At 46.3% G+C, this 26,092-nt stretch overlaps 2 protein-coding genes across 6 annotated transcripts; both read left to right on the forward strand.

Annotated features, from left to right (window-relative positions):
* The first annotated feature begins 590 nt into the window (after positions 1 to 590).
* LOC120957037 (T-complex protein 1 subunit epsilon) lies at positions 591 to 3,181 on the forward strand. Its single transcript, XM_040378959.2, has 3 exons — positions 591 to 730; positions 838 to 974; positions 1,271 to 3,181. Exons 2-3 carry the CDS (start codon positions 867 to 869, stop codon positions 2,783 to 2,785), a joined length of 1,623 nt encoding a protein of 540 aa, XP_040234893.1. The 5' UTR covers positions 591 to 730; positions 838 to 866; the 3' UTR covers positions 2,786 to 3,181.
* Positions 3,182 to 4,107: 926 nt separating this feature from the next.
* Positions 4,108 to 25,741, forward strand: LOC120959748 (AP-1 complex subunit gamma-1). Of its 5 annotated transcripts, none has more exons than XM_040383376.2 (17): positions 4,108 to 4,497; positions 6,694 to 7,202; positions 11,838 to 11,899; positions 12,728 to 13,058; positions 13,144 to 13,382; positions 14,230 to 14,306; positions 15,713 to 15,730; positions 19,220 to 19,315; positions 19,406 to 19,566; positions 19,650 to 20,034; positions 20,106 to 20,316; positions 20,661 to 20,799; positions 20,876 to 21,170; positions 21,236 to 21,793; positions 21,868 to 22,008; positions 22,085 to 22,192; positions 22,263 to 25,741. In XM_040383376.2, exons 2-17 carry the CDS (start codon positions 7,183 to 7,185, stop codon positions 22,362 to 22,364), a joined length of 2,943 nt encoding a protein of 980 aa, XP_040239310.1. In that variant the 5' UTR covers positions 4,108 to 4,497; positions 6,694 to 7,182; the 3' UTR covers positions 22,365 to 25,741. The 5 variants fall into 5 exon arrangements, with proteins under 5 accessions (XP_040239310.1, XP_040239309.1, XP_040239312.1 ...); XM_040383375.2 differs by having other exon boundaries at positions 4,108 to 4,422; XM_040383378.2 differs by having other exon boundaries at positions 4,108 to 4,422; positions 20,679 to 20,799.
* The last annotated feature ends 351 nt before the right edge of the window (positions 25,742 to 26,092 follow it).

Genomic DNA, 26,092 nt, shown 5'->3' on the forward strand with positions numbered 1-26,092 from the left:
TATTATATTATATTATATTTGGGAACCGACCAATAATATTTGGGAAACGACCAATAATATTTGGGAACCGACCAATAATATTTGGGAACCGACCAATAAATCGTGGGTTGCTACCAAAAAATTATGGGAAATGACCAAAAAATCGTGGGAACGCACCAATAAATCGTGGGAACCAACCAATAAATCGTGGGAAACCCTGTAAGACTATTTTTCATAAACCATAGTGCATCAATGAAAAATATTACACCTTTTTTTACTTGTAATTTAAAAATATTACATATCGTTTCATTTTAAAGCAATTAACCTTTTTTCATCGCAATTTTAAATATTTTTTATTTAATTTATGTACACTGCTCGGTCACGTGGATGACAAAATAATAATGCTGCTTGGGAATATATTAAGGAATGTAACGCTTCTCCAATGTAACGTAGAGGGCTGTACATTTCTTTTACCCATAAACGCACCTCGAAACGAGCACTTTCAACGAGCAAGAGACGGCTAAAGAAAATGAGCGAGATACAGCTATTTTTGAACGTCAAAACCTCTCGCCTTGCCCAACGGGCTGTCATTTCATTCCAAAGAAAAAAATAAGAAAGAAACACGCGAACCACAAAGCAGAAACAGGCAGGCTGGCAGGCAGACAGACGACCATACTCTGTTTTTTGCCGGAAAGAAAATTCGTTTTTCATTTCCTCCAAAAAGAGTGACTCACCTTCGTTTTTGTTCTCGGTTCGTTAGTTTTCCTTTTGCTTACCCACGTGCGCTTTAATTAAGCTTCGAAACCTCGTGAGTCTAACAATTACCGTTACCGTTCCTCTTGTTTCTCTTCCCTGCAGTGTGCGTGTAGCGCAGAAAATCGGTCAAGATGATGTCCTTACCGGGAACGTTTGCCTGTGACGAATACGGGCGTCCGTTCATCGTGCTCCGGGACCAGGAGAACCAGAAGCGACTGACCGGCAATGAGGCCATCAAGGTAAGGTTCGCCTCGACAGTTGCTTCCTCTTTCGCCAATGAATCATCCCGTGACCACCGAATCTTCCATAGTTGGGAACATGATTTTGTATAGCCATTTTCCGGCATTTTCCACAAATCAATTGAATTTTCCCATCGTGTCGTCTGATTGCTCACCCCAAGCGTTCCATTTGTGGCCATTTTCATTGCACAATTCCATTTTCGGTACACAGCCGGAATACCGCACCGCACACCTAACCTCACTTTGTTTGCTTCTCTCTTTCTCGTTCGCAAACCTGCGCACCTACGCTCCCGCAGAGTCACATCTTGGCAGCGAAGCAGATTGCCTCGATCATCCGTTCGTCGCTCGGACCGAAGGGTCTGGACAAGATGATGGTTAGCGGGGACGGTGAGGTCACGGTCACGAACGACGGTGCCACCATCATGAAGCTGATGGACGTCGATCACGAAATCGGCAAGCTGATGGTGCAGCTCAGCCAGTCGCAGGACGACGAGATCGGCGACGGTACGACCGGTGTGGTGGTGCTGGCCGGTGCCCTGCTCGAACAGGCCGAATCCCTGCTCGACCGGGGCATCCATCCGATCCGTATCGCGGACGGGTTCGAGCTCGCGGCCCAGTGCGCGGTGAAGCATCTGGACACGATCGCGCACCCGTTCCCGGTGTCGCGCGACAACAAGGAACCACTGATCCGCGTCGCCATGACGACGCTCGGCAGCAAGATCGTGAACAAGTGCCACCGGCAGATGGCCGAGATTGCGGTCGATGCCGTGCTGACGGTGGCCGACCTGGAGAAGAAGGACGTCAACTTCGAGCTGATCAAGCTGGAGTGCAAGGTGGGCGGCCGGATGGAGGACACCTGCCTGGTGAAGGGCGTGGTGGTGGACAAAACGATGAGCCACTCGCAGATGCCGACCGTGCTGAAGGACGTGAAGCTGGCGATCCTGACCTGCCCGTTCGAGCCGCCGAAGCCCAAGACCAAGCATAAGCTGGACGTCACGTCGGCCGACGACTACCGCAAGCTGCGCGAGTACGAGCAGGAGAAGTTCCTGCAGATGGTGAAGCAGGTGAAGGATGCGGGCGCAACGCTCGCCATCTGCCAGTGGGGCTTCGACGACGAGGCGAACCATCTGCTGCTCCAGCAGCAGCTGCCCGCCGTCCGCTGGGTCGGTGGACCGGAAATCGAGCTGATTGCGATCGCGACCGGTGGCCGCATCGTGCCGCGGTTTGAGGAACTGTCGTCGGACAAGCTCGGTACGGCGGGTGTGGTGCGCGAGCTTAGCTTCGGCACGACCAAGGACAAGATGCTGGTGATTGAGGATTGCTTGAACACGCGCGCCGTGACGGTGCTGATCCGCGGCGGCAACCAGATGGTCACAGCGGAAGCGAAACGCTCCATCCACGATGCGCTGTGCGTGGTGCGTTCGCTGATCCGTGACTCGCGCATCGTGTACGGTGGTGGTGCGGCGGAAATTAGCTGTTCGCTGGCGGTGGCCCGCGAGGCGGATCAACTCTCGACGCTGGAGCAGTACGCGTTCCGTGCGTTCAGCGTTGCGCTGGAGTCGATCCCTCTGGCGCTGGCGGAGAACAGTGGCCTGTCGCCGATCGAAACGCTGTCCGAGCTGAAGGCACGCCAGGGCACGGAGAACAGCTCGACGTTCGGCGTGGACTGCATGCTGACCGGCAACTCGGACATGAAGGAACATCACGTGATCGAATCGCTGCACTCGAAGAAGCAGCAGATCGTGCTCGCCACCCAGCTCGTCAAGATGATTCTCAAGATCGATGACGTGCGAACCCCGGCGGATCATTAGAGCGGAAGGGCAGCGCGTTTCTATGATCAAAAGATTCCTTTATGTATTTCGCACACGCATTAGCGCGCACGCATCTATTTTACGTTCATTCAATCAAACACCACCCTACACACCTAACACACATGTCTTGGGAGAATCCTTACTTTTCTCTTGCTCTATTAAGTTTACTTTACCACATCGCATCAGCTTGAAAGGTGCTTTTTGGTCGATGATGATGAAGCTGATTTGTGTACTCTCCCATGGATAAACACACTAACGAATAAAAAAACAAAAAGAAAAGAAACATACGATCGCTATCGATCGGATTCATGAAAAACGACTTAACACTTAAGTGCTTTCTTAATGCTCGTTTAATACCAATAAACGGAAACGTTTCCAAAACCAACCAATCTAAAAGGCCGAGTCTTGTGCGTTGTTTCTTTCTAATTCCTAGCAGACAGCTTCTTATGAGCGAGAGACTTTCAGCAACTGATCAATGTACGTTCATCATTCTTCATAACAAGTCCGGTTTTGGACAACGAGCAATTTGATTGCAGCGTCATTAAAATCCATTTTGAGAAAGAAATACCATTTTGTCTGTCTGAAACGGCTCAAATATTATATCTTTTTCCTAACTTTGTCATGATAAATGTTTTCTCTAACTTGTTTTGAATTTAGAAAAAGCCATCTCTTGAGGCATGGACTCTTACAAAAAGAAACAATAGTCTGTAAAAGATATCCATTCAAGAAAGAATTAAAAATGTAATTTTGTTTATGTTGTGCTTCAATATGCAACGGCCATTTCAAAATATTGCTCTAGATCAAATTCTATGGATGGTTATCATACAATATTTACTACGGTTTTACGCACCTTAATGTTGCCAAAATCTAAGCATATTCTACAGAATTTATTTTTAGTAAGTTTACAGGTAAATTATCCAAAAATATTTCACAAAATGTCATTAGTTTTGCTACGTCGTTGTCCGCGGAGGCGTCACATGTGCCAACAGCTGTCATTCAACGTCATCGAAAAATCATCATCTGGAAAAACCAGCAGGTTGGTGCATGTGGGATGCATGCTCCGCATAAATTAAGACAAAAGAATGCAAATCAGCGACGTTCTCTTAGTTAATTTTAAGCTATTTTTTCCGTTTATCTGTTAAGCTGTTGAATAAAATAGCATCCATTTGCTATTGACAACATAATATCTTATTGTATCCAATTAAACTATGAAATACAAGTTTTTATTCACCAAAAGCAATTCCATTTGTTTGCAGCGGTCAACAGACATCCTCCCCCAACTGTCAAACTGACAACCGTTCGGCCAGCAGTGTACGAACCCGTCCCGCCCAGCCGTACTCGCTCGCACGCAAGGGAGAAAGTCAAAACGAGCAGAAAGGAAAAACGAAACCCATTTTTTCTGTCTTCGTCTCGTGTGTTTGCGTGGACTTTTGCCAAAAACGATCGGTGTCTCTGGCTGTGGCAGGAAAGCTCCACCTTTTTGGCTGAACGCATCCAGGCTGTCCCAGGTGGCCGCGATTCGGGGCCTACACGGGCTTTGCTGGCAGAAGTGTGTGTGTGCCGTGCCGATCGAGGGAGAGAGGGAGAGTTGAATAAGCGCCCAGCTCCAGTGGCCAACAGTGTGGAGGAGGCAGTGTGTAAGTGTGGCAAATCCAATACGAAAAGAAAACGGTGCAAACGATTGCTCTGCTCGGGGTCATCTCGGTTGTCCGGTGGGTTCAAGTCGGATTGTGTGTGTGTGTGCGAAATGGCAACAGTGCAAACCTTCCTGGAAGTGTAGCAGCAGTGGCAAACAGGTCACTTAATTGACCACAGCAGCACACTTCCAGAAGCATCCCTCGGAAATGAGGCTTCCCTTTTTGGGGGAGAGTAGTGGGGGCTGGAAAAAAAGCTCACCAGACGGGAGGAAGACAGCAGAAAACGCTCCAAATTAAGACAGGCTCCGTGCGTGGAAAGAATTACCGTGCTGACGTGTTTGTGTGTGTGTATGTGTGTGTTGGTATGCGCGCATGTGCGTGTGTGTGTGCTGTCAAAGCCTACTTGCGTGTGTCCAGCAGCAGGGCACCGCCAGTGGTACGGCTTATGTTCTGAATGTTTGTTTCCATAAGCCCTTCTCACAACACCTCTTCAGCCCTTCTGCGCCTACTTGTGAGGAACGCCGTACCAAAGGATCAATGAAGGCAGCGAGGTGTGTTGACCTCGCAGGGCCGGAATGTGTGTGTGCTTTTCCACATGAATGGCATCCGCTTTCCATAAGCCCTCCCCCCTCCCCGGAACAGTGCACACAATATCCTCCCAACCGGTAATGTGTCCGGTGATGTGTGCTTTATGGCATCGTTTATGCTACAACAAACTATGCAAAAAAAGGGTAAAGGATTAAAGTGCCAAACAGCGGTGGTGGTGTCTGTGCGTTTGAGCTGTGTGTAGTTGTGTGCGAACAAGTGTGTGCAAGGATGACGCACAGGTGTGCTGCCGTCCGGTTTTGGGTTCCCTTTTTTGCGTCACTCTGTTTCACTGGTCACCATCCCCCATCATCCCCTTTCGAAGGCGCTAATGAAAGCGAAGTGACACTACGACAGTCGCATCAACCCATCGACAGAACGCATCGCCGCCTACCCCGTTTTTGCTTCACGTGTGTATTAAAATCCATCTGGCTGTGTGGTGTGCATAAGTGTGCAGCGTGTTCTGGTTGTGTGTGGGCATCGGAAAAGAAACGAAACCAAAGAGCCCATTTTCCACCAAATACCGCAGTACCAATACAGGGCCCACGAAATGCAGCTCTAATTGTGTGTTGCAGCGATCGCGACGGATTTATGATTTCAGTTTGTCGCGCACCCTCCCCGACTTGTCGGTTGATGTGCGAAACGTGTCACCTTTACCGGACGGTGGTTAACAAAGACTGTGCAGGGAGAGGGAGGGAATGCAGGGCAAGGGAGGGCTCATTTCCAGCAGCCGCCGTCTGACGTCATTTGAGCGCGCTGGACGACGGCACGGCAGTTTCGAGTGTTGAGTAAATATAATTTGGGCAGGAGGAAGCTTACGAATATGGACAGGGGGAAATATAATTCAATCATAACACGAATTGCAAGAGCACGAGGCGACAGATGGCACAGATGGTTTGTCGACTCAAGGAAGAGTTGAAGTTTGAATTTGCATATCTTTCCTTTCCTTTGATCAAATACATTTTGAAGCAACTCTTTGGATAACCAAACAACCAACCCTTTCCTTTTAAGTACATTTTAAGCTAAACTAATGTTACATGATTTTCCAAGGGTTCTCATAATTGTAGTACACTTCCTTGTCTCTTTCTTATTGGACATGAACTTCATATGTTGGAAATTGAACTCTATAGCACCCTTATTGGACAAATCCAGTTGGAATCCAGGGAATTGGAATTCCCTTTACATTAAGTTCATTTCTCGTAAGAAAGAGTCAATAGAGTGTCCCACAGCTATGAGTAGTAAACCCTGTAACTAAATAACTTTCTTTATCGATTAATTCCTTCTGTTATTTACAAATCTTCCTGTAAGAGTTTAATTGACAGTAAATACTGATGCCCCTGCAATTGGTTGGTACGGAGGGTAGTGTGTAAAGTCCATCCAGCATAAATTGAATTGCTGCACAGTGCTGTCATTAAATTTCAATCTAAGAAGGCCACTCCAATTAATGGTCTGGTGGGACAGATCCATCGGAGTCCAACACCATCACCATCATTTTTTAGTCACACACACACGCCTACAGAACGACGAACGAACAAATCGGGGCGCATCAAACATTATGCGGCACTGACCTCTAATTGAATTGGATGAAAAGCAAAGAAACTCTCATTCGGTTCTGATTTTAAAGTGTACAATTTTTCATCCCTATCTCTAACTCTCTTTCTCCCTCTGTCGCATGCACATTTGTAGAGCTGCAGCAGAACGTCTTAGAAACGCATCGGCCTACTTCGAAAGACGCGCTTTTCCATTCATGTGAACCTCGCGGTGGAAAAGCAAACGCTTTTCGGTTCGTTCTCCAACTTTATCATTTACCGGCGCGTCGAAATCGCTCACTTCCGCACAGTGGCAAGTGTCCAAACAGTGGCTGCAGCATACGCTTTCGTCTTACTCTACGATTTCCGCGTTTATTTACTTGTGCTTGTGAGTGCGTTTCCGTGCGCGCGCGTGTGTGTGTGTGTGAGTGAAAGTGCGCGAAAAGAAACAACGGATAGTGAGAAAAAGATCTCGAGACGTAATCCTCCACCACCACCTACCTGCAATTCTTCCTGCAGCCCACCCAGTTTTGCCACCGAAGGCTGGCAAAACGCGAACGGAAACGCGGCGAAGAGAGCGAGAGAGCATTAATCATCGTGCGAAAAGTTAGACAACGACGGCTGGCTGTAGGGCCCAAGTGCCAGGATGAATGCCTCCGATCATGGGTAAGTAGAGCAAAGTCGGGTTAGAGCACTAGAGGGATAGGGATTGCAAGGTTTGCCAGGTTCAAACTATCCGGGGATTGTGATTTAGTGCCTGGCCCAGATTCGGCGTGAACCCTCACTGTGGGGAGATGGAGAGGGCGGGGAAGGTCCCATAAATATCGCGAACTCATTTTGTGCGAATCCGAAAAAAAGAATAAATTCTCCAGCGGGCGTGTACCTTTTGGAGCAACGATTTAGGTCACCGTTTAAGCGAGGGTAAAGGTTGCTGAAATGAAACTGACTCTAGCTCTTGATATTGGATGAAAATTCTTACTGAAATATCAACGTGTGCCAACTGCACACACCATCTGGGCAGCGCAAACCACACACAAACGCTTCATTGCACTCGCAGTGCGCAGCCAACACACATTGTTGGCTTCACCTGGGCCGCCCCACCACATGAGACACCCACCATGGTGGACTAATGCATCCATTCAGGCCTGTCGAACGGCAGGCAGCTTCCGTCCGTTATGATAATCGCTTCGCAATAATGACTGACAATGGAAGGGAAGTGCAGTTTTGTTTTGCGCAACACGTAACGCAAGCGAGTAGCACCAATGAACTAATTTGTTAAGTAACGAATGACAAAGCTAGTCAGGTTGGGAAAATGAAATCGTTTGCTGAAAAATCACTTATTACTCTGTTCCTTCCAAATGTTAATGCCCATTTATCAATATGATTCTCAACAACAGCTGATGTGCGTTTAAAGTCGACGACAGAAGAAATTGTTGAAAATCATGTAGACGAACAGGAGGAATATCGTATTAACAGAAGAAAATAGCTCACTCAACCCCTTAACTGCAATGAAATGTAAATGCATTTTCTCTAAAATTCTATGACGAATCATCTGTAAAGCTCTTACGATGGCACACACCACTACATCAGTAAGAAAAGCTCACGATACACACATCACAATGACGCTGTTGGTAAAGCACACGCTCACTCACACACACCACCGCTGCTCCATTGCAGTCCTTGACAATAGAACTTCTCGCCGAGGTCAGTTCGTAGCGTAGTGCAGTTGCAAACGTCATTCAAATGCTTCACGTCTCTCATCCGACTCTGTCGTGGTTGCATCTGTGCTGTTCAGCAACCATTGTACCTAGTAGTACCCTAGTATCATTGTCATTGAGTGATGGATCCGTATGGGGCTGTACAAATTTTCCCTCCCATGAACACAAGTGTGCATTGTGTTTGTGTTTGTCTATTCCGCGACTTCCAATTTCCCGGCCTACTCAGCTTTGAAATGGCGCCACAGCTGCCGCCCGGCTTGAAGTTGGTCGGCTTGCTTGTTGTCAGCTTAAGTAGGCATTAACAGATGCACTACCGGTTTTGTGTGTGTGTGTGTTTGTGGCTTTATACTCCACACCGGAACCCGTCCCGTTCGCCGGATGGAAGCTGATTAAATGCACAAACCAAGGAAGAAGAGGAGCGTGCCGTGTAAGGTGGATTAAAATGTGCAATAAACACTAACTGTCCCCTTCCTTTGCGTTGGATTATGTGAGTTGTTTGTTGTACACTGAGCTTTTGCAATGTATTTAAGGTTTTTCCCGACAAGCACCGTGTGGGGGAAGACATTTAAATTATTCTTTAAAATGGGTCCAGATTCCAGTTTGGATTGAGCGAGCAACCCCCTTATCTAGTGTGAGTGCAGTACGTACGTGAGTAGAATCGCGTGTGAGTGAGATAAAAAATAAGAAACGATTACTTAATCATTGCGGAAGGCGTGGGTTATTGCGCTTCTGTTTCTCAAAAGCAAATTATGGGGACAGTTGTTGATGTTAGCTACACTTTGGTGTGGATGATGTAGAACTTTGCGGTTGTTTCCCTGGATTGATTATAAAAGCCCCACTAACGCTGCTTAGAACACGCCCTAAAACCAATACAACTAAACCCAGGCACGTTTCGCGCGGAAGAAGTGCTAATGACGTTTATTGGATGAATGAATCATCTCGCTAGAATTCTTTCTAACGAGGAACAAATATTTCCTCAATGATATTGCTACATTCTTCTGAAGATGTTAGAATTAACAAGTGCCAAGGTACACGTTAGATAATCCACTAGATAAACCATTCCCTTCAGTTACCAAAGTTGCCAAAAAGGTTACACAAAAGAACCCTCTCGTTTTGGAGCATGACTCGACTAAAAATTTAATATTTTAAGTTAATAAACCCACACCACTCTCGCCCCATCTGCCCCGGTCGGTAAGGACATTTCCTTCAGCTAGGCTAAAATGAATTGACACCGAATGGCACGGAATTGCCGGTGGGCAACACGCCAGCTGGACAGGACACCTTTTGCCACACGATCATAATCTTCATCATCATCATCGCCATCGCCATCATGAAATTTTACCCTGGCATGACATGGGGTGGTCTAGTTTTTGGGGCCAGATTGTTGGTGTGTTCTACCTAACCAAACCGCATCGTCATTCGCCGTCGTCTCGTACACACCTTGATTTTACGTGCCGTACGTGACGTCGGCGTTGGGTTTTGCTCGGACGAACCGGTGGTCAGGTGATTCGTGATTAAAATTCGCCTAGCTCGTCGTCCTGTACCCTCTTCTAACAACTCCAAAGGACACGAGAGGGGCGAAGCAGAGCTCGGCAAGTCCTCTTCAGTCTAGTGTGTGTTGTTTTGTGGCCTTGTGACCTAAAGGGATTACAGATAGTAGGGCGACTAAGTAAGCGGACAGAGCCAAAGGTGTCCCAGTGGAGCATAATCTTAGATCAACTTTGCGGTAGAGATTGTACATACGACCGACTCGGGTGTTGTGGGAAAACAGTGGACCGTCCTCCGGTGGATTGCATTACACTTGAAGAAGGTGGTTTTGGTGGAGCTTTGGTTTTTGGAGGTAGAGTGTTCCCTGGGGAGCGAGGGTTCGTTTCATTTTTGGCATTTTTTCGACAAGTCCCGGCGGTGCTCTGTAGAATCCAAAACCGTCCCTGGAGGGTTTGCAGATGACCGTTATGTTTTATGACACTCATACTTATCTTCAATATGATCTCTTTTTAATTTCTCAAATCTCAGGATGTTCACTTTTCAACTTATTTGCACTGTCCCGATAATTTGGTACCACTCTTCTTCATAACGCTGTTAACACCAAATTGACATTGAAGCTTGTAACTTCTGAGTCGTTTAGAGAATCGTGACCTTACCGTACTGTTAACACCTTCCAGAGCCTACTTGGAGCAACCTTTGGCAACCAAAGTTTGATGTTGTGCTTGTCTTCTTGTTTCGAAATTCATTGGAATTTGTTGCTATCTTGCCGAATCCAAGATGGCGCAAGGTTCCTATTATAATACTCCGAAGCGTTTCGCTTACAGCGGCACCGAACCTTTGTGGACCTTTATTTACAATTCGTTCGTGCGTATCGGCATCAATTTCCTTACACTTTCATGTGTGCGTTGCGGTGTGGCATTTTGGGTTTTGTGTATTTTTATTTTATTCCCAACTCTCGGTAGCAACATCCAGTGTAGGAAGGGCATGTAGGGAGTTAGCGTCGACCCTTCGCCACCGCCTCATCGTCTTTTGGCCACAACACACACACACATAACACGTTTAGTCAACCATCCATCCATCCATTTGTGTGGTGCTTTGATGGAAAGCAATCGGGTGTTCCACTTGAACACCTTCCAATCGATCGGTCTTGTTGCACACACAGCCACACGCTGCTCGTTGGCTCGTTGCAACATCGACGACATCGACACGGGTTATGATTATCATGGCAATATTATGCTTTCCCCCCCCCCCCCCTTCACACGTGCCCGTAATCGTTTTTTGATACACGCGGGCGGGAAGGCAAAGCCTCAGCAGCATGATGTTGCTCTGGAAGACGAGGACGATTAGCCTCCGATTGGACTCGATTGGACTGTCGCAAAACAGCTTCTTGGTTCGTCTGTTCTGCTATGGCCAAGGTTTGTGACATTTCCGGTTCTGTTAGAGGGGGTTGAGGAGCCAGGGGGTAATCTAAGAATATTTTACGTGGTTGCGACAATTTACTGGATATATTATGTTACTTATCACGCATTTTGATGAACCTCCGTATCGTGTTACGACAGCCGAAGTATACCGAGAAGCAATGTTCTATTCCACTCCACCAACTCCAGGAGACTAACGATCTATATGAAGCACCGAATTACGCTCACATGCTGATGATGATGATGGTGATGGCGTGTGTGAGCGTTTGTGTGTCTATGCTGGCCGCTTGCTATGATGGCACGTAATAGTTAGATAATAATACTCTTGCCGCTCCGTAGGGGTAGGGATTGTGGCAGGATAGTCGGTCGATAGTATCACCTGGTGATAATTGCCTAATTATTTCCCGCATCCGAGATATGTCTTTCACGTCGTTAGCGTGAAGCTTTTCAGAGCCACATGAGAATTCCATACTATATTAATTTATCCTCACCGGAGGAGTAGTGATTTGTCATGCGATCCTTGTGGAGAGTAATTAAAAGTTGGCCTTTTCTGAGTGTTAGAATCAACCTTCCATTAAATCAACGCAAAAATGACCCCTTCTTCAACGATGCTGTTACATAAATACTGATTTAAATTGTATGTTTTACCTTCTTTCTCTTTCTCTCTCTTTTTTTAGGTTCAATCCAGCGTTTAACATGGCCACGATACGACAAGCCATCAACGAAACGATAGAACGAGGTGAGCAAACATTGCCATGCATGAACGAACCCAAATGAACGGACCAAAACGGTCCCGAAACGGCCAAACAGCTTCTGCAAACGGTGGTTGCGGTTTCTTTTCATCAAACAGGGAGCAGCAATGGTTGCAATGATGCTGCTTCTTTTGTGTCCTCCTAACCGGCCCTGTATGGACGCGATTGGTTTGAACCTGGTGTATGACACGCTGTGCGGTACTACACATGCTGCTCTGCTCCACGACCAGCACACGACGAGCATTATTCTCGAGACCCGAGCGATATTATGATTTTAGTTTTATTTCTGGGTGCGGCTCCGTACGGGACAACCATTTTCCAACTAAATCGTTGCGACCATTTTCCATCAAATCAATGTGAATGGTGAGCAAAGCTCGTGCCCGCCGGAAGTTCGTTGTGTACTACGTGGAGGAAGGTTCGGACGATCGAACTATGCTTCTTCCGCTCGTTTGGAGTGGATTTTTTTGTTTGGTTTGTTATGCTTCCGACACGAGCTTCATGCTATCGATTCAAGCTAATTAATATTCTCTCCAGCCGGTCCGGAAGCACGACAGACCCTGCTCCTCCGCCCTGCTGTTGGATAATTTGTACACGCAACGAACAACACAAACTATTAATAGAAAGATTGGATAATGTTTAAACATTGATTTTCTGGCAGGGGGTAGCATGAGCATTACTTTAAAGGCATCGCAATATCTGCTCGCTTCGCTCTGAAGCTCAAGTAGCAATCTCGTCCAGCTCAAGAAGAAATCGCGGCTCTAAACAAGCTTCTAATTCCATTTAAATTACTTCCCCCCCCCCCCCCCCACTTGTAGTACGGATCCCGACACCGACCCGCCTGCGCGATCTCATCCGACAGATTCGGGCCGCCCGGACGGCGGCCGAGGAGCGGGCGGTGGTGAACCGCGAGTGCGCCTACATCCGCAGCACCTTCCGCGAGGAGGACTCGGTCTGGCGGTGTCGCAACATTGCCAAGCTGCTGTACATACACATGCTCGGCTATCCGGCCCACTTCGGCCAGCTCGAGTGTCTGAAGCTGACGGCCAGCCCGCGGTTCACCGACAAGCGGATCGGCTATCTCGGCGCGATGCTGCTGCTGGACGAGCGGCAGGACGTCCATCTGCTGATTACCAACTGTTTGAAGAAGTAAGTAACGCGTAATGGAACTCATCGTACCCCGGCCCCATCTTCACCGTTCTTCTCTCTCTCTCTCTCTCTCTGTGCGTTACAGTGACCTCAACAGTCCAACACAGTTCGTCGTGGGGCTGGCGCTCTGTACGCTCGGTGCGATCGCGTCCCCGGAGATGGCCCGGGACTTGGCAGGCGAGGTGGAAAAGCTAATGCGCTCGCCGAACGCGTACATCCGGAAAAAGGCCGCCCTGTGCGCGTTCCGGATCATCAAGCGGGTGCCGGAGCTGATGGAAATCTTTCTTCCGGCGACCCGGTCGCTGCTGAACGAGAAAAATCACGGTAAATGGGTGCAGTGTGCATCATGCATTTCTGAATTGAGGGTAGACGCATGTACACAGGAGTAGGATTTAAAAGGACGGAAAAAGCTTCCGCTGTAGGTGAATGATTGCAAACAAATGACGCTTAGAAAAAGAGGATTAAATCTTGCTTTAATTGTTAACTACTCGGGCGTTTTAAGACACTTTCCCGCTCGGGAGCTAGTTGGAAGGTGTTACACAAACGCTCCAGTACCTCCAATTTACGGCTGTAAGCCACACCAGTAATTAACAACCAAGCCAAGCCAAGCCAAGAGCGGGGATAAACACCTTCAAGCAACGATAGTAACAAGCTGCTGAAGTCTCATCGCACGCTGTTGGTGCTGTGTGGCTCTAAAACGATACGGAAAACCGTCACTGGAGAGTCTCCCAGTATCGCAGACAGGGATGTAATTTATGCTGATATATTCATTAGGGTACGGTTGGCGAAATTAGCTGGTGCAGCGTCAGCAAAACCAACCCGGTGCCACGTGTAGTGTAGCCACACTGGCTAACGCTAACGCAATAATCAATAGCCACCAGCGAAGCGAACGCGCGCCTACTACCCCGCCGCAAAGGCAGTGGCCGGACGCATATGCTGGCTGGCTAATTAAGACAAGTGAAACCTTTTACGAGCCTGTGTTTGCACCCACCTCCCCACTTGGCTTGGCTTGTGCGTCCGTTTGTCATCGTTGTAAAGTCGTTTGCTTTCTTCTTGCGGTACGGAAAGAAGGTGTGGATTGTGGGGAGCACGGATGGAAATGAATGAATAAGGACAATTTATCTGCTGTGGACTAATTTTTTCTGTTTTTTCCGCCCTTTTTACTGAACAGGAATTTTAATCGCTGGCGTCACACTCATCACGGAGATGTGCGAAAAGAGTTCCGACACGTTGAATCACTTTAAAAAGGTAAGACTATTTTTTGGCAAGCTTACGATGTTATTACACACAAAAACACGAAACGAACTTGCCGTTTCACCTGTTTATCGGTTAATCTGCACCTGAAATCAGTACCCGTGTACTGTGTACACTTTTATAGGAGCACTCTACACACACACTGGAGCCCTTGAGATAATAAAGGAGGGCATCTCTTTTGTGTTTCGGTTCACTTGAAGATGATGTTTAGTTTTTGTTTTTGTCTTTTGAAGCATTATTTTCACTCTTTTTCTTATATTTTTCTCTGTGTTTTGATTTTGTTGGATTAGTTTTGTGATATTTATCGGTAAACTAGTTTAGCAATTAGTGACACTAGCCAATAGACACCCTGTGCTGTGCTACACACTCTAAGCGATAGTAAAGTAGCTCAATCGAGTGAAACGATTTAATGTACATTTTGCTATTCTTTTTCCCTTAATATCTGGAATGAATTGAGCTGTCGGTGTGTCCGCATCCCCATCTCTTTAATTACGAGCCCTTTCGTTTCTGTCGGTAGGCGTATGTTTTTTGTTAGACGATAGCGCGTACTTATATTAGCATTTGTGTTTTTATTGCCATTTTTCTCTAATGTTGTTGTGTCAACGGTGTTGTGTAGGCAAATAGCAACATGATTTCAATGCATTTTTTCGCGTAGTTTTCAAAACAGTTTTTAATTAAACGCTATTGCGCGCAGAGCATTTGTTGAAGGAAAAAAAGACACAAAATTGGCAAGCATTTTGCAAAGATTTTAAAGCAATTTGCAACCATTTTGGGCGTAGTTTTTGTGGGCAGTTTAGTGTAGTGTAGTAGAATAGAACTAGTTTAGCGTTGTTTACTCTAGTTAGACAAAGCGTATGTTTATTTTTGACACAATTTTGACACTTTTTTCTAGAATATGCACTCACAACCACGTTCTGAAACTGTAAAGCAATTTTAGCAACAGTAGAGTGTGTAGAGAATAGCGTTTCTTTTCGGTACTCTCTTTTGTGGCTTTTTTGGTTTTTTTTTTGTGTTTTACATTGTGTTTCCGTTTTGTTTTTAAGACTTCGCTCACACGCTCCTCTTGGGCGGCAAACACGCATTGGATTGGATTGGAATCAATTGGCCATTGCTTTCAAAGAACAAAGTCACTTCAGACGGCCAAAACCTTGTAAGAACCATGCTGCGCGTAGAGGAGGAGGCTGATGCGTAGCTATTGCGTACATTTTTCATGCGCCATGCGTGTCTCGCTAGATCAGAAATAGCCGTACACAAATGGCGCTTCTATTCCATTCCATATTTGCTACGAGGGGTACGGTTCGGTGTAATAAACCGAGCAACATCTTTATACTATGTATTTTAACCATTTTCTTGCTGTTACTTCCTCCCTTCCCACGTACCATTTGCTCATTGCTTGCCAGGATAGTGGAAATCAAGAGGTAATGCCCCACACATATCTTAGCCATGCTCCCTCTCGTGCTCTCTCTCTCTCTCTCTCTCACACACTATCTCTCTCTATCTACATAGCTATTTCTCTCTCTCTATGTATAGTCCCCTGTAACTGCCTACTTTCGTACTATAAACCATCCACTCCATCCGTTTAGTGTATTTTTCACTGGTGTAATGTTCCAGGACATCGCTAAATACTTTCTCCCGTTTGTTTAAAAGCAACTTCCCAGTATTAAAATCACTTCAACAATCGAACCGAGTCCTTTTAAAACCGTGAATCATCCCTTTAAAAACATATAGCCTATATAGTATAGTATCATAAAGGAAGAAATGAAGACCAGCTACTACTCCTATGACAGAAAGCTGGCCAGAGTGCGCCCCATAAATGCCTCTCTCAACCAATTACCCTCCACTTTGTTTCTGTGCTTTTTTGTGCTGTATCATTATTGCATCGATTGAGTGTGTATGTGTGTGTGTTTTTATTATAGATTCATTGTTGTGTAAGTAAGTTGTGTTGTGCTATCCTGCTTTCGTTGTTACGACTTTGGCTGTAATGTAATATTTATGATATCTTTTACTTTTATAAGCTGTTTGCGCAAAACGCCCGCCGCACCGCCACCGCTTTGTTGTGTTTCATTTGTCTTGTCCCCACGCCGGCGAACGAACTTGTAGTTAATTACAGACCCGTAAAATATCAACTGTTGCCAACATTTCGGTTCGCCAGAAACTGTGCACTGTCCAACAAATAAACGTAACGCTTTGTGGATGGACATTACTGCTGCCGCCACAACAAACCGCCACGATGTGTAAAACAAAGTGTTTGCGTGAAGTTTGCTTTGTGAGTGTCTTCCGTTCTTCCGGCGGCGCTCTTTTGCTGTGTTTTCTGTGCCCGAAAAAGTTACAAAACTTTGCCACTTCTTTGCCGTTCTGCGTTACTGCTACCGGAGAGCGAAGAACTGCTCCGACACGCAAAACGATAGAGCACGCAACGGCACGACACGGCACGGCACGGCGCGGACCGTGGGTATTAGTAGCCTTGTACTACTTCGGCTGTTGTTTGTTATCCTTGTTTGTGGTGTTATTTATCGTTTTCCGATTTTAAATGGCTTCCAAAAGTTTTCCCTTTTTTTGTGTGGTTTTTGTGGTAATTTCGGCAGTCGAAAGTTAAGCTTTGTTTGGGCTTTTTGGGATGTTAATTTAATTTTAATTAATTGAATCTCTATTTCTTTTTAAGCTTTGGACTGCTTTATCGTTTAACTATAATTCCCTTAAAGTGGATTTATTTTCTATTTATTGAAATCCTCCTCCTGCATGATACCGATTCAATGACATGGCCGTTTAAATGCAGATTTGACAAAAAATCGGCATGGCGTGGCGTTTCAATCCGATGCACACGCTCAATAATCGTTCATAACTGATACACCACTGCCCGCCACGCCAATCAATCAAACACGAGTGTTAGTAGGGTGTCTAGTGCGCCACCCTATAGCTCTCCACACACTCCAGCCCAGTTTACTAATGCCCGGGAATGCTTCCGCTTCACCACCAAACGGCAGCAGCTCAATTGCATGCCAATTCTGTTCTTCGCACAAGAAGCATAGGGAAGGGAAATTCATAAAACCAGCCTCGAATGGCATCGGTTGTGTTGTGTGTGCTGTCTTCCGTCCCAGTATCGTTTCGAATCGTCTCACTTTTCATACACCCAGGTGCCTAGAGAAACAGGGCTCCTAAAATATTCATCATTCCCATCCAATGCAAATGCATACAAGAGAGGTGTTGCAACGACGGGGAGAAAGACGGTTCGGAACGTTTACCACGGCGGCGGTGTGTCCGGCAGGTTTGCAAAAATCCTCGCCGACGAACATTCGCCTCGTTATGTGTTGTCCATCGCTCGGCATCGTCTGCTGCCCCCGAGATACACGAGGTTGTGCTTTTCTCGCTGGGTGTGTATGTGTTTGTATGCCTTTTTTCCCTCCCAACTGTTCGCTTTTCACAGCCACTATTGGTCCTTCTGAGTGGCTGTGGAGTGGTTCGGTGGAGCTTTTTTGGGAGGCTTGAATTTTTGTGTTATTCTCTGTGACTTGATTTTAAATTCGATGGCGTGTGTTTCCCATTTTCCTTGTCCCCCTCCTCGCAGCTTCCCCAATCTTGTGCATGAGCCTATCGTTTGTGTGTTTCTGTGTGTGTACACTATATACACTTTCGGGCATGATTTATTCATGTTGCTGCCGTTCCTCTGAAAGCTCTAATGCATCTCCATCCCTAGGCAATATGCTAGCTGCATCGTAATTATGCTTTGATTCTTGTTTTATTTGCTAATTTTTAAGGCGTGTGTCGGCGTGACGTGCTCTAATGTTTATTGATGCTTCTATTAAGTGTAGGCTGTACTAGTTTTCGTTTCATTTTATGAGATATTTTAATGAAAACACGCAAAACTACTCCATTTCTTGCCTGTTAAAGTTCATCATTTGGTTTAGGTTTATATAAACAATCAATAAATAATATACAAACATGTATTTCTAAACCTAAACTTAACACACTTGCTAAACAAAAGGTTAACTCGCCTGGAATATGGCTTCCAATCAATAACAGTATCCTATTCCACGAGAATGAATTGCTCAATCCCTTTAAAGCGCATTCATTTTCATCCCTTTCCGCGTTTTGAAAGGGGAGGGCAAATGTATTGGAATGCTGCTTCAGCTTTGTCCCCGTCCTCGATCCACTCGAAACGAATCCTTTTCACGGTGGTACTATGTGTGCAATGTGCTATAAAAATGCATTACCAAACCTAGCATCAAAATGTCTTCATGTCTGCTCACGGTGTAGCTTCATCCCAAGCGCCATGGCTCCATCCCGACCGACTCACCGACCTTCACGTTGTTCGTGTTCCCGTGCCCGTTTGTGTGTATGATTCCTTCTCTCTATGTCGTCCTATATATGTGTGTGTGTGTGTATCTGTCCTTTGTCCCTTACACCTGCATCATCCCTCTACACTTTCGCTAAAACAAAGAAAGAAGGATGATGGCAGTTAAATTCAAAAACCCGGGAGCAAAAAACAACCCCTTCCCAACCTAGTTCCTGGAAACGAAACGACGACGACGACGACGGCACACAGTGATTGTTTTTCCTCCCAATGCCATGAGGATGACTTCTTCGCAGGCATAGCACACCTTCTATCCTTTTTCGAGAACGTAAAAGTTGGTGCATCTTTTGTCTGGTGGCAATCGGAATCGGCAGAGACGGAAAAAGTGTCCTTTAAAAAGCGCAATCCTTTTTCCGGAACTTCTTCTCCCCTCCCCCGGGGGGGCGTTTCTTCACGCTCGCTGTGGACCACTCGATATGTCTATCCCCATCTCCCCAATCCCGCTGGAAGTGCCATTCACAGTTTCACGCTAACGTATTCCATGTTTTTTGTGTGTCTCTTTTGCCTGTTATTTCTCTTTCGCACGTCCTTTTTACGGCTGTGTGACTGGCTGCAGATTGTGCCGAATCTGGTGCGAATCCTGAAAAATCTGATACTGGCTGGCTACTCGCCGGAGCACGACGTGAGCGGCGTTAGTGATCCATTCCTGCAGGTAAGCATCAGTAAAAACCGAGTAACGATTGGCTGTGTGTCTCTGATTTAAATCTCTCTTCTCCTTCCATCTTTCCCCTTTGTGTTGTAGGTGAAAATCTTGCGTCTGCTAAGAATCCTCGGACACAACGATCCGGACGCGTCGGAAGCGATGAACGACATACTGGCACAGGTGGCAACCAACACGGAGACGAGCAAAAACGTGGGCAACACGATCCTCTACGAGACGGTGCTTTCCATTATGGATATCAAGTAAGGCGTTTGGAAGCTACCGGGTCTACCTTTTTCACAAACAATTGCTTAAATCTCGTCTATTCCCTACTCCAAAAAATCAGATCCGAAGGTGGCCTTCGTGTGCTGGCGGTGAACATACTCGGCCGGTTCCTGCTGAACAGCGACAAGAACATCCGGTACGTCGCGCTGAACACGCTGCTGCGGACGGTGCACGCGGACATCTCGGCGGTGCAGCGGCACCGCACCACGATACTGGAGTGCCTGAAGGATCCGGACGTCTCGATCAGGCGGCGAGCGATGGAGCTCTCGTTTGCGCTGATCAACTCGCAAAACATACGCGCCATGTCGAAGGAGCTGCTCGTGTTTCTCGAGAAGGCGGACCCGGAGTTTAAGGCGCAGTGCAGCAGCCGCATGGTGCACGTGGCGGAGCGGTACGCCACCTCGATCCGCTGGCGGTTGGACACGCTGCTCAGCGTGCTGATAGCGGTGAGTTCATTTTGCAGGGAAGGTTCGCTGAAGGGTTGTTTTGCTGATACAAACTTTGCTTTATTCGGCAGGCTGGCAATTATGTGCGCGATGACGTGGTGTCGTCTACGATTCATCTCATTCTCAACAGTCCCCCGGAGGAGCAGGCGTACATTGGGCTGCGTCTCTGGAGCTCGGTGCACAATGTGGCAAACTCGGAGGAAAAACAGCCGCTGCTGCAGGTGGCCGTGTGGACGATCGGAGAGTACGGTGATCTGTTGCTCAGCTCGGAAAGAATCGAAGGTAGGTGCAGTGTGCGAGAAGGATGATGTCCGACAGATGCATCAGCAAAGCAGCCTGGTGATGGATAGTAGTTGCACTTGCTTCTATAATGAGTCCGACTGCAGTGTGTGACCCCTCGGCATTGTTTAGATGTAGCAGACCATAGTCACGCTGATGTCCTTGTGAAACGATGCAATTTGTAGTTGGCCCAGATCCTGTAGCATTTGTTTTGTGTTTTCTCTCTCTCTCCCTTTTTGTCGTGTTCTCCGATTCACGCCGGTACTGGTATTGCTTGCCCACATCACCATCCCTCACCACCACCACGTGTATGTATGTCTGTATGTCCAAACTTTAAACACGCAAAGATGTTGAAATCCCTGCAGAACATCAGCTGGTCGATATCTATCAGCGGCTGCTCTGGTCTACCTCGGTTTCGACGACGACGAAACAGTACGCGCTGGTGTCGCTGGCCAAGCTGAGCACACGCATCCGCACGAAGGAAGAGTAAGTACAAAAGTGTGTCAAGGTGGAACTACTGAAAAAGTGTGTCCCTAAATCGGGTTTTGTGTTGCTGTTACAGAGAGACACGCGTGAAGCAAATGATCGAAGCGTTCGGTTCCCATTTGAACATCGATCTGCAGCAGCGAGGCGTCGAGTTTGCGCAGCTCTTCCGCGACTATAGCCATCTTCGGCCGGCACTACTCGAGAAGATGCCGAAGATACAGAAAACGCTTCCAAATGGCACGGACGCTGAGGGCGGTGGCTTTGACGATCAGCAACCCACCATCGACCTGATCGAGGGTGGTGATGATGGCGACTCCTCGCTGATGATCAACACCTCCGGCGGTATGGTTGGCAAGATGGGATCGGATTCGGTAAGCAGTGTGATTTGGCTTTCAATCCAAAAAGGCTTTTACTTTAATAATCTTTTCCCTTTCAGCGCGCCCTGCTCGATCTGCTCGGTGGAGGGGACGATCCGATCGATGGGCTGGCACTGACGCCGACCGCCGATGTGCTCATTTCCGGCAGCACAACCGCCACCACGAACGGCAAATCGGGGGTCGGCGGTGCACCGTTACCCCCCACGACCGGCAACAATCAGGATCTGCTCGATCTGCTCGGCAGCCTCGATATGCCGGCCAGCACACCGCCGGCCGCTGTCAATTCGTCGCTCGGCGCCAGCACACCGGTGCTCGGCGGTATCGGGCTCGATTTGAACAGCCTGAATGACAATAGCATCAAGAACGGTACCGGCGGACCGAACCTGCTGGCCAACTCTTCCTCCTTCGGTGGGCTCGACAATCTGCTAAACTCCAACCTGTCGCCAACGGCGATGCCAACGACGATGCCGGCGATGCTGCCGGGGCTGGGCTCGCCGCTCGGCAGTGGACTGGGCAGCCTTACCAGCCCCACGTCACCGACGGGGCTCGTGAGTACAAACGGCACGACCGGCAGTTTGTTTAGCGATTTTTCGGCGGCAGTTATCAACAACAACGATGTACGTACTGTTTGGCAATGAGAGAGTTTTGTACAAAAAGGTAACATAATATTGCTTTTTTTTTATTTTCGCAGGAACATGCCAAACTGCTGACGGCACTGGATAAAAATGGTATCCTGGTGCAACTGTCCGCGAAGCATACGGGCGGTGCATTGCAGATCCTGATGACGGCGACCAACAATTCGCTCACCACCCTCGAGCAGTATCTATTCCAGGTTGGACTTCCTTTCAACTTCATTTAAATGCGAACATTCTTTTGCTTACAAACGTTTTGTCCTCTCTACTTTAAAGGCGGCCGTTCCGAGAAGCTTCTCCCTGCAGATGCTCTCCCCATCGGGGTCTACGTTACCGCCCGGTGGAACGATAACGCAGGAAATGCGTGTTACTAGCACAGCAAAGGTAATGAAGCGCTTAAAAACAAGTCCTTTAAATTGTTTACTAATTTATTGCGCATTCTTTTACGGTACAGGCAACGCTAAGGATGCGTCTGCGAATATCGTACCAGTCGGACGGCAACCCGGTGCAGGAGCAAACCGAGGTATCCGGCTTCCCGGAGGAACCTACCGAATGAGACGCAAACGCAAACAACTCCCGGTACTACACCGAAACGACGGCACCAGCAGCGTTGCAGCATCCAGCAACGGCACCAACAGCAGCAGCCAAGCCACTGTTGCTACTGCCCGCCGGTGTTTAATTAAGTATTCTCTCTCTCCCTCTCTTACACTCTCTTGTTTCTATTTGCAATACGTTTTCCGCACCACAAGCTGGGCCCTTTACTCGCGAAGGGGCTGGGTGTGTGTCTTTCATTGTCCAAGAGCTTAATTTATGTTTATTTTGTGTTATTTTTGTTGCGTGAAAGGATGTCTGACGTCACAGGCACGTCTAAGTACTAGCTTCAATTGTATAGATTTGTAGTAGCTTATAAACGAAAGCAAAGGTTTTTATCTCATTTTGGACTCATCTCTTCCATCCATTGATTTTAGTTTAGTCACCGCGCAAGATTTGGTTTTATTTGTAATGCAATGGATAATGGGAAGAGAAAAGAGAAGCGGAGGAGAAGGAGGAGTGGGATTAGATTTACCGTGCTTAGGAAAGAAGCCAGCACTTTCCACTACTACTTCCTCGGGGTCTCGGTCACTCACTTCCTGCTAAATCGTAAATCGGGATCCACTATTTAGAAAGCAATTGCAGAACAAAGTGTGTGCAAATCAGTGCGGGGCGATAAGAAGCATAGGAAGGTACGCAAAGAGAGAGCTATACTCAAATGCGGCAGGGAATGGAAATTAATTTGTCTTTCGATTCGCGTCCCCCAATACAGCACTCCATTCTTTCATTTAGCAATTGTATTATTCTAGATTTTTCTTATAAGAAATGATCGTTCTATGACGAGAATTGGACTCTATGGCACCCTTGTTGGACACTCATTGGAAATTCCTATTGGATTTGTTCAAAAAGGGTGCTATAGAGTCCAATTTCTTTGATGTACGTTTTCATTTCATGTACGAAAGAGTCATGAAAGTTTCCCACAAGTATGAGAACTCTTTTTAAAACCCTGTATTCCAGATCAGAAAAAAAGCTGCTTCGTTTGGGACATTATGATGCCCCGTCCTGGACAGATAGCTAGCGAAGAATGGGATAAAGAATGGGAGTGAGTGTGTTTCGCATCAGCGACCGTGTGTTTGGCTTGAATGTGATTGTTCTGTTTGCGAGAGTGTGTGTGTTACGAACATTATGCATTTTGCGTTTGTATATACCGATTTTTGCTGTGCATAATAATAGTAGAAAAGAGGCAAGTGAAGGAGGGCAGTGTAAAACGCGATAATTGTATCAAACTAAGGAAAGGTTTTACTGCACGGTATCTTTACTAAACAAATTCGCTACTGCTGATGCCGCGTGCTCCCTCTGAATGCTTCGTGTTTGGTAATGTTGTAGGGGAAGCCAAGTGTAAAAGACATCAAAACGCCTCTCACGTCCTAGCTTGTACGGTAATTCATAACCAGCGCGCTGTTACGCTAACGGGAGAAAACGCGAGAAAAGGATTGCTCCAACGGGACTAGCAAAACAAAAAAACGAGGAACTTATTCATAAGCTTTAGAGGAAAGGGGCAAAGGATGAGATAAGACATATGGAAACTGGAAAGAGTTAACGTAGGCAATACTTTGAACACTTTTAGGGAAACATATACAATAGTGTAACAATATCAACCACACAACACCGCTCTCCAGTCAACCCAGCCAACCAACCAACACAATATACATCTACTTATAGGAACCCGCTACTAAAACAAGTGCAAGTGAAATTAAGCATGAAACACTTACAAAAAAAACTATATTAATGTGTGGCTCAAGCAGGTGTGTGTAGTGTCGCGCGCGTTACAAGAATGTTTGGAAGCATTTGATTGTTGATCGTGTTGTAAAACGCCCCCCCCGAAACGCATTCGTATTCTTGTTAATGGACCCTAGATGATGATGATGGTGACCCGCCGGATGGTACTAGTTAAGGTGGTGTGTATGTGATGTATGTGTCCCCATAAATCAAGAAGAAGCTGTGTTTCTGTGTAATGTGTAATTACTAAGTCGAACGCGGACACCCTCCCCCGATCAAGTGATCTTCCCCGTCACAACACAATTGACTCTGATACTCCCCCGTTCCTAGTGCGCTAATTTTTCCGGGCGGCTACTGTGAGTTCCAAGCGTGCAGATTGCCATCCTTAAAGAGCAAAGAAAGAGAGAGAGAGAGAGAGAAGAATGAAAATGGGGTAGGCAAAAAAGCGAAAGAGATTGTTCCCTTGTGCGCGATGATGTGAGTGTGAGATCAGCTCAAAAAAAGGTAGAAAAAAAGAAGAAGAAAATAGTGTGGCCACGCCACCGGATCTGGTGTTTTCCGTCCAATCGCAAATGAGAAACCCCGAGAAAAAAAGCAAACAGGAGAATTACAGGCGGAATGGTGAAGTTTATTAGCGCAAGATAGAAGCAAATTGGGAAGACACGGACGCGCATAAATACATATTTACAACACCGTACACAGTAGCAATGGTATGTGTTAAAACTTCCCTTTCTTTCTATTCTCAACTTACTACCTTTTTGTGTGTAAGACTTTTTGCTATTGGAGAATACAAGCTAGTAAGAATTTGTGTTATTGTTTAGTTTGGTTTTCCCCTTTCTATGTGATGTTGTGTATGGTTTCGCCTTTCATCTTTTTTATTCTTTTTGTAGTTTAATTTAAATTTTGTTTGCGCTTTTTCTATTTTCTTGTATTGAATGTTTTTTTTTTGAAAATTCTCATCCAATGAGTTAGTGGTAAAAGTGATAGTACTTAAAAATTGTATCAAACTATGGAAAATGGTCAAGTTGAAAAATGGCAGAAAGAGCAATAAGAAAGTAGAGCGCAAACAGTGTGTGGTTGTACCGTTGTGCAAAGAAACTCTTGTAAGAAAGGTGAAAAGACACAGGACAACAATGGGGAATGAAAAGAGGAAAAGCTAATACAATTAAAATAGAGAGTGGTTGTAAGAAATGGAAACTACTTAATAATACCCTCCCTCAACACATACACAGACACCCGTATCATAATGTAGCTATATATTATTATTCGGATAAATAAATTAAACGAGAGTAACACATGTTAACTGGCTGCTGCAAAGAGGCGAATGAAAAAGAGCAAACAAGTGAGAATAGAAAAACAATTCTCTTCACACCCCCGAGAGGCGATCGCTTATATTTTTCTCCCATTTGCACAACGTATTGTTGTGCCACATTCGTATGGCGGCAGTAAAAAGAAAGGAAACTATACTATTAACAATAATTATAATATCCCCAGAATGCTGAAGGCAGTAGGAAAGCGCGAGAGAGAGAGAGAGAGAGAGAGAGAGAGAGAGCAAGCGAACTGAAAGGCAAAAGAAAAGAGGATAAAGGAAAATTATAAATAAATGTACGATACATTATTGTAGCTTTGCTGTGATGCCTTAGGTTTGTGATAATCGTGAGTTAAAAGGAAAGAACACGAGACAGACGCCCGTTTTGTTTTAAATGTTTTTCTTTCTTTTTTTGTTTATTCATTTTTTTTTGCGATTTGTCATAGATCGGAAATAGAAGTTGATTAAAAACTAGATAAAAACGCTTAATATCAATAGCGCGCGTGGTGTTGTTTGACTGGGTTGTTTCGTATTTTACTTTTACTGGTAAAACGATCTATCGACGCTCACGCTCACTCACTCGCTACTTTCAAACGGTTCGCACAAACGAAACGCTTGTGGAAGATATCTCTCTTTTTCGTCTATTAACTTCTCTCCTTCCCCCC

This window comes from Anopheles coluzzii, chromosome 3, assembly GCF_943734685.1.
Source record: "Anopheles coluzzii chromosome 3, AcolN3, whole genome shotgun sequence".
NCBI lineage: Eukaryota > Metazoa > Arthropoda > Insecta > Diptera > Culicidae > Anopheles > Anopheles coluzzii.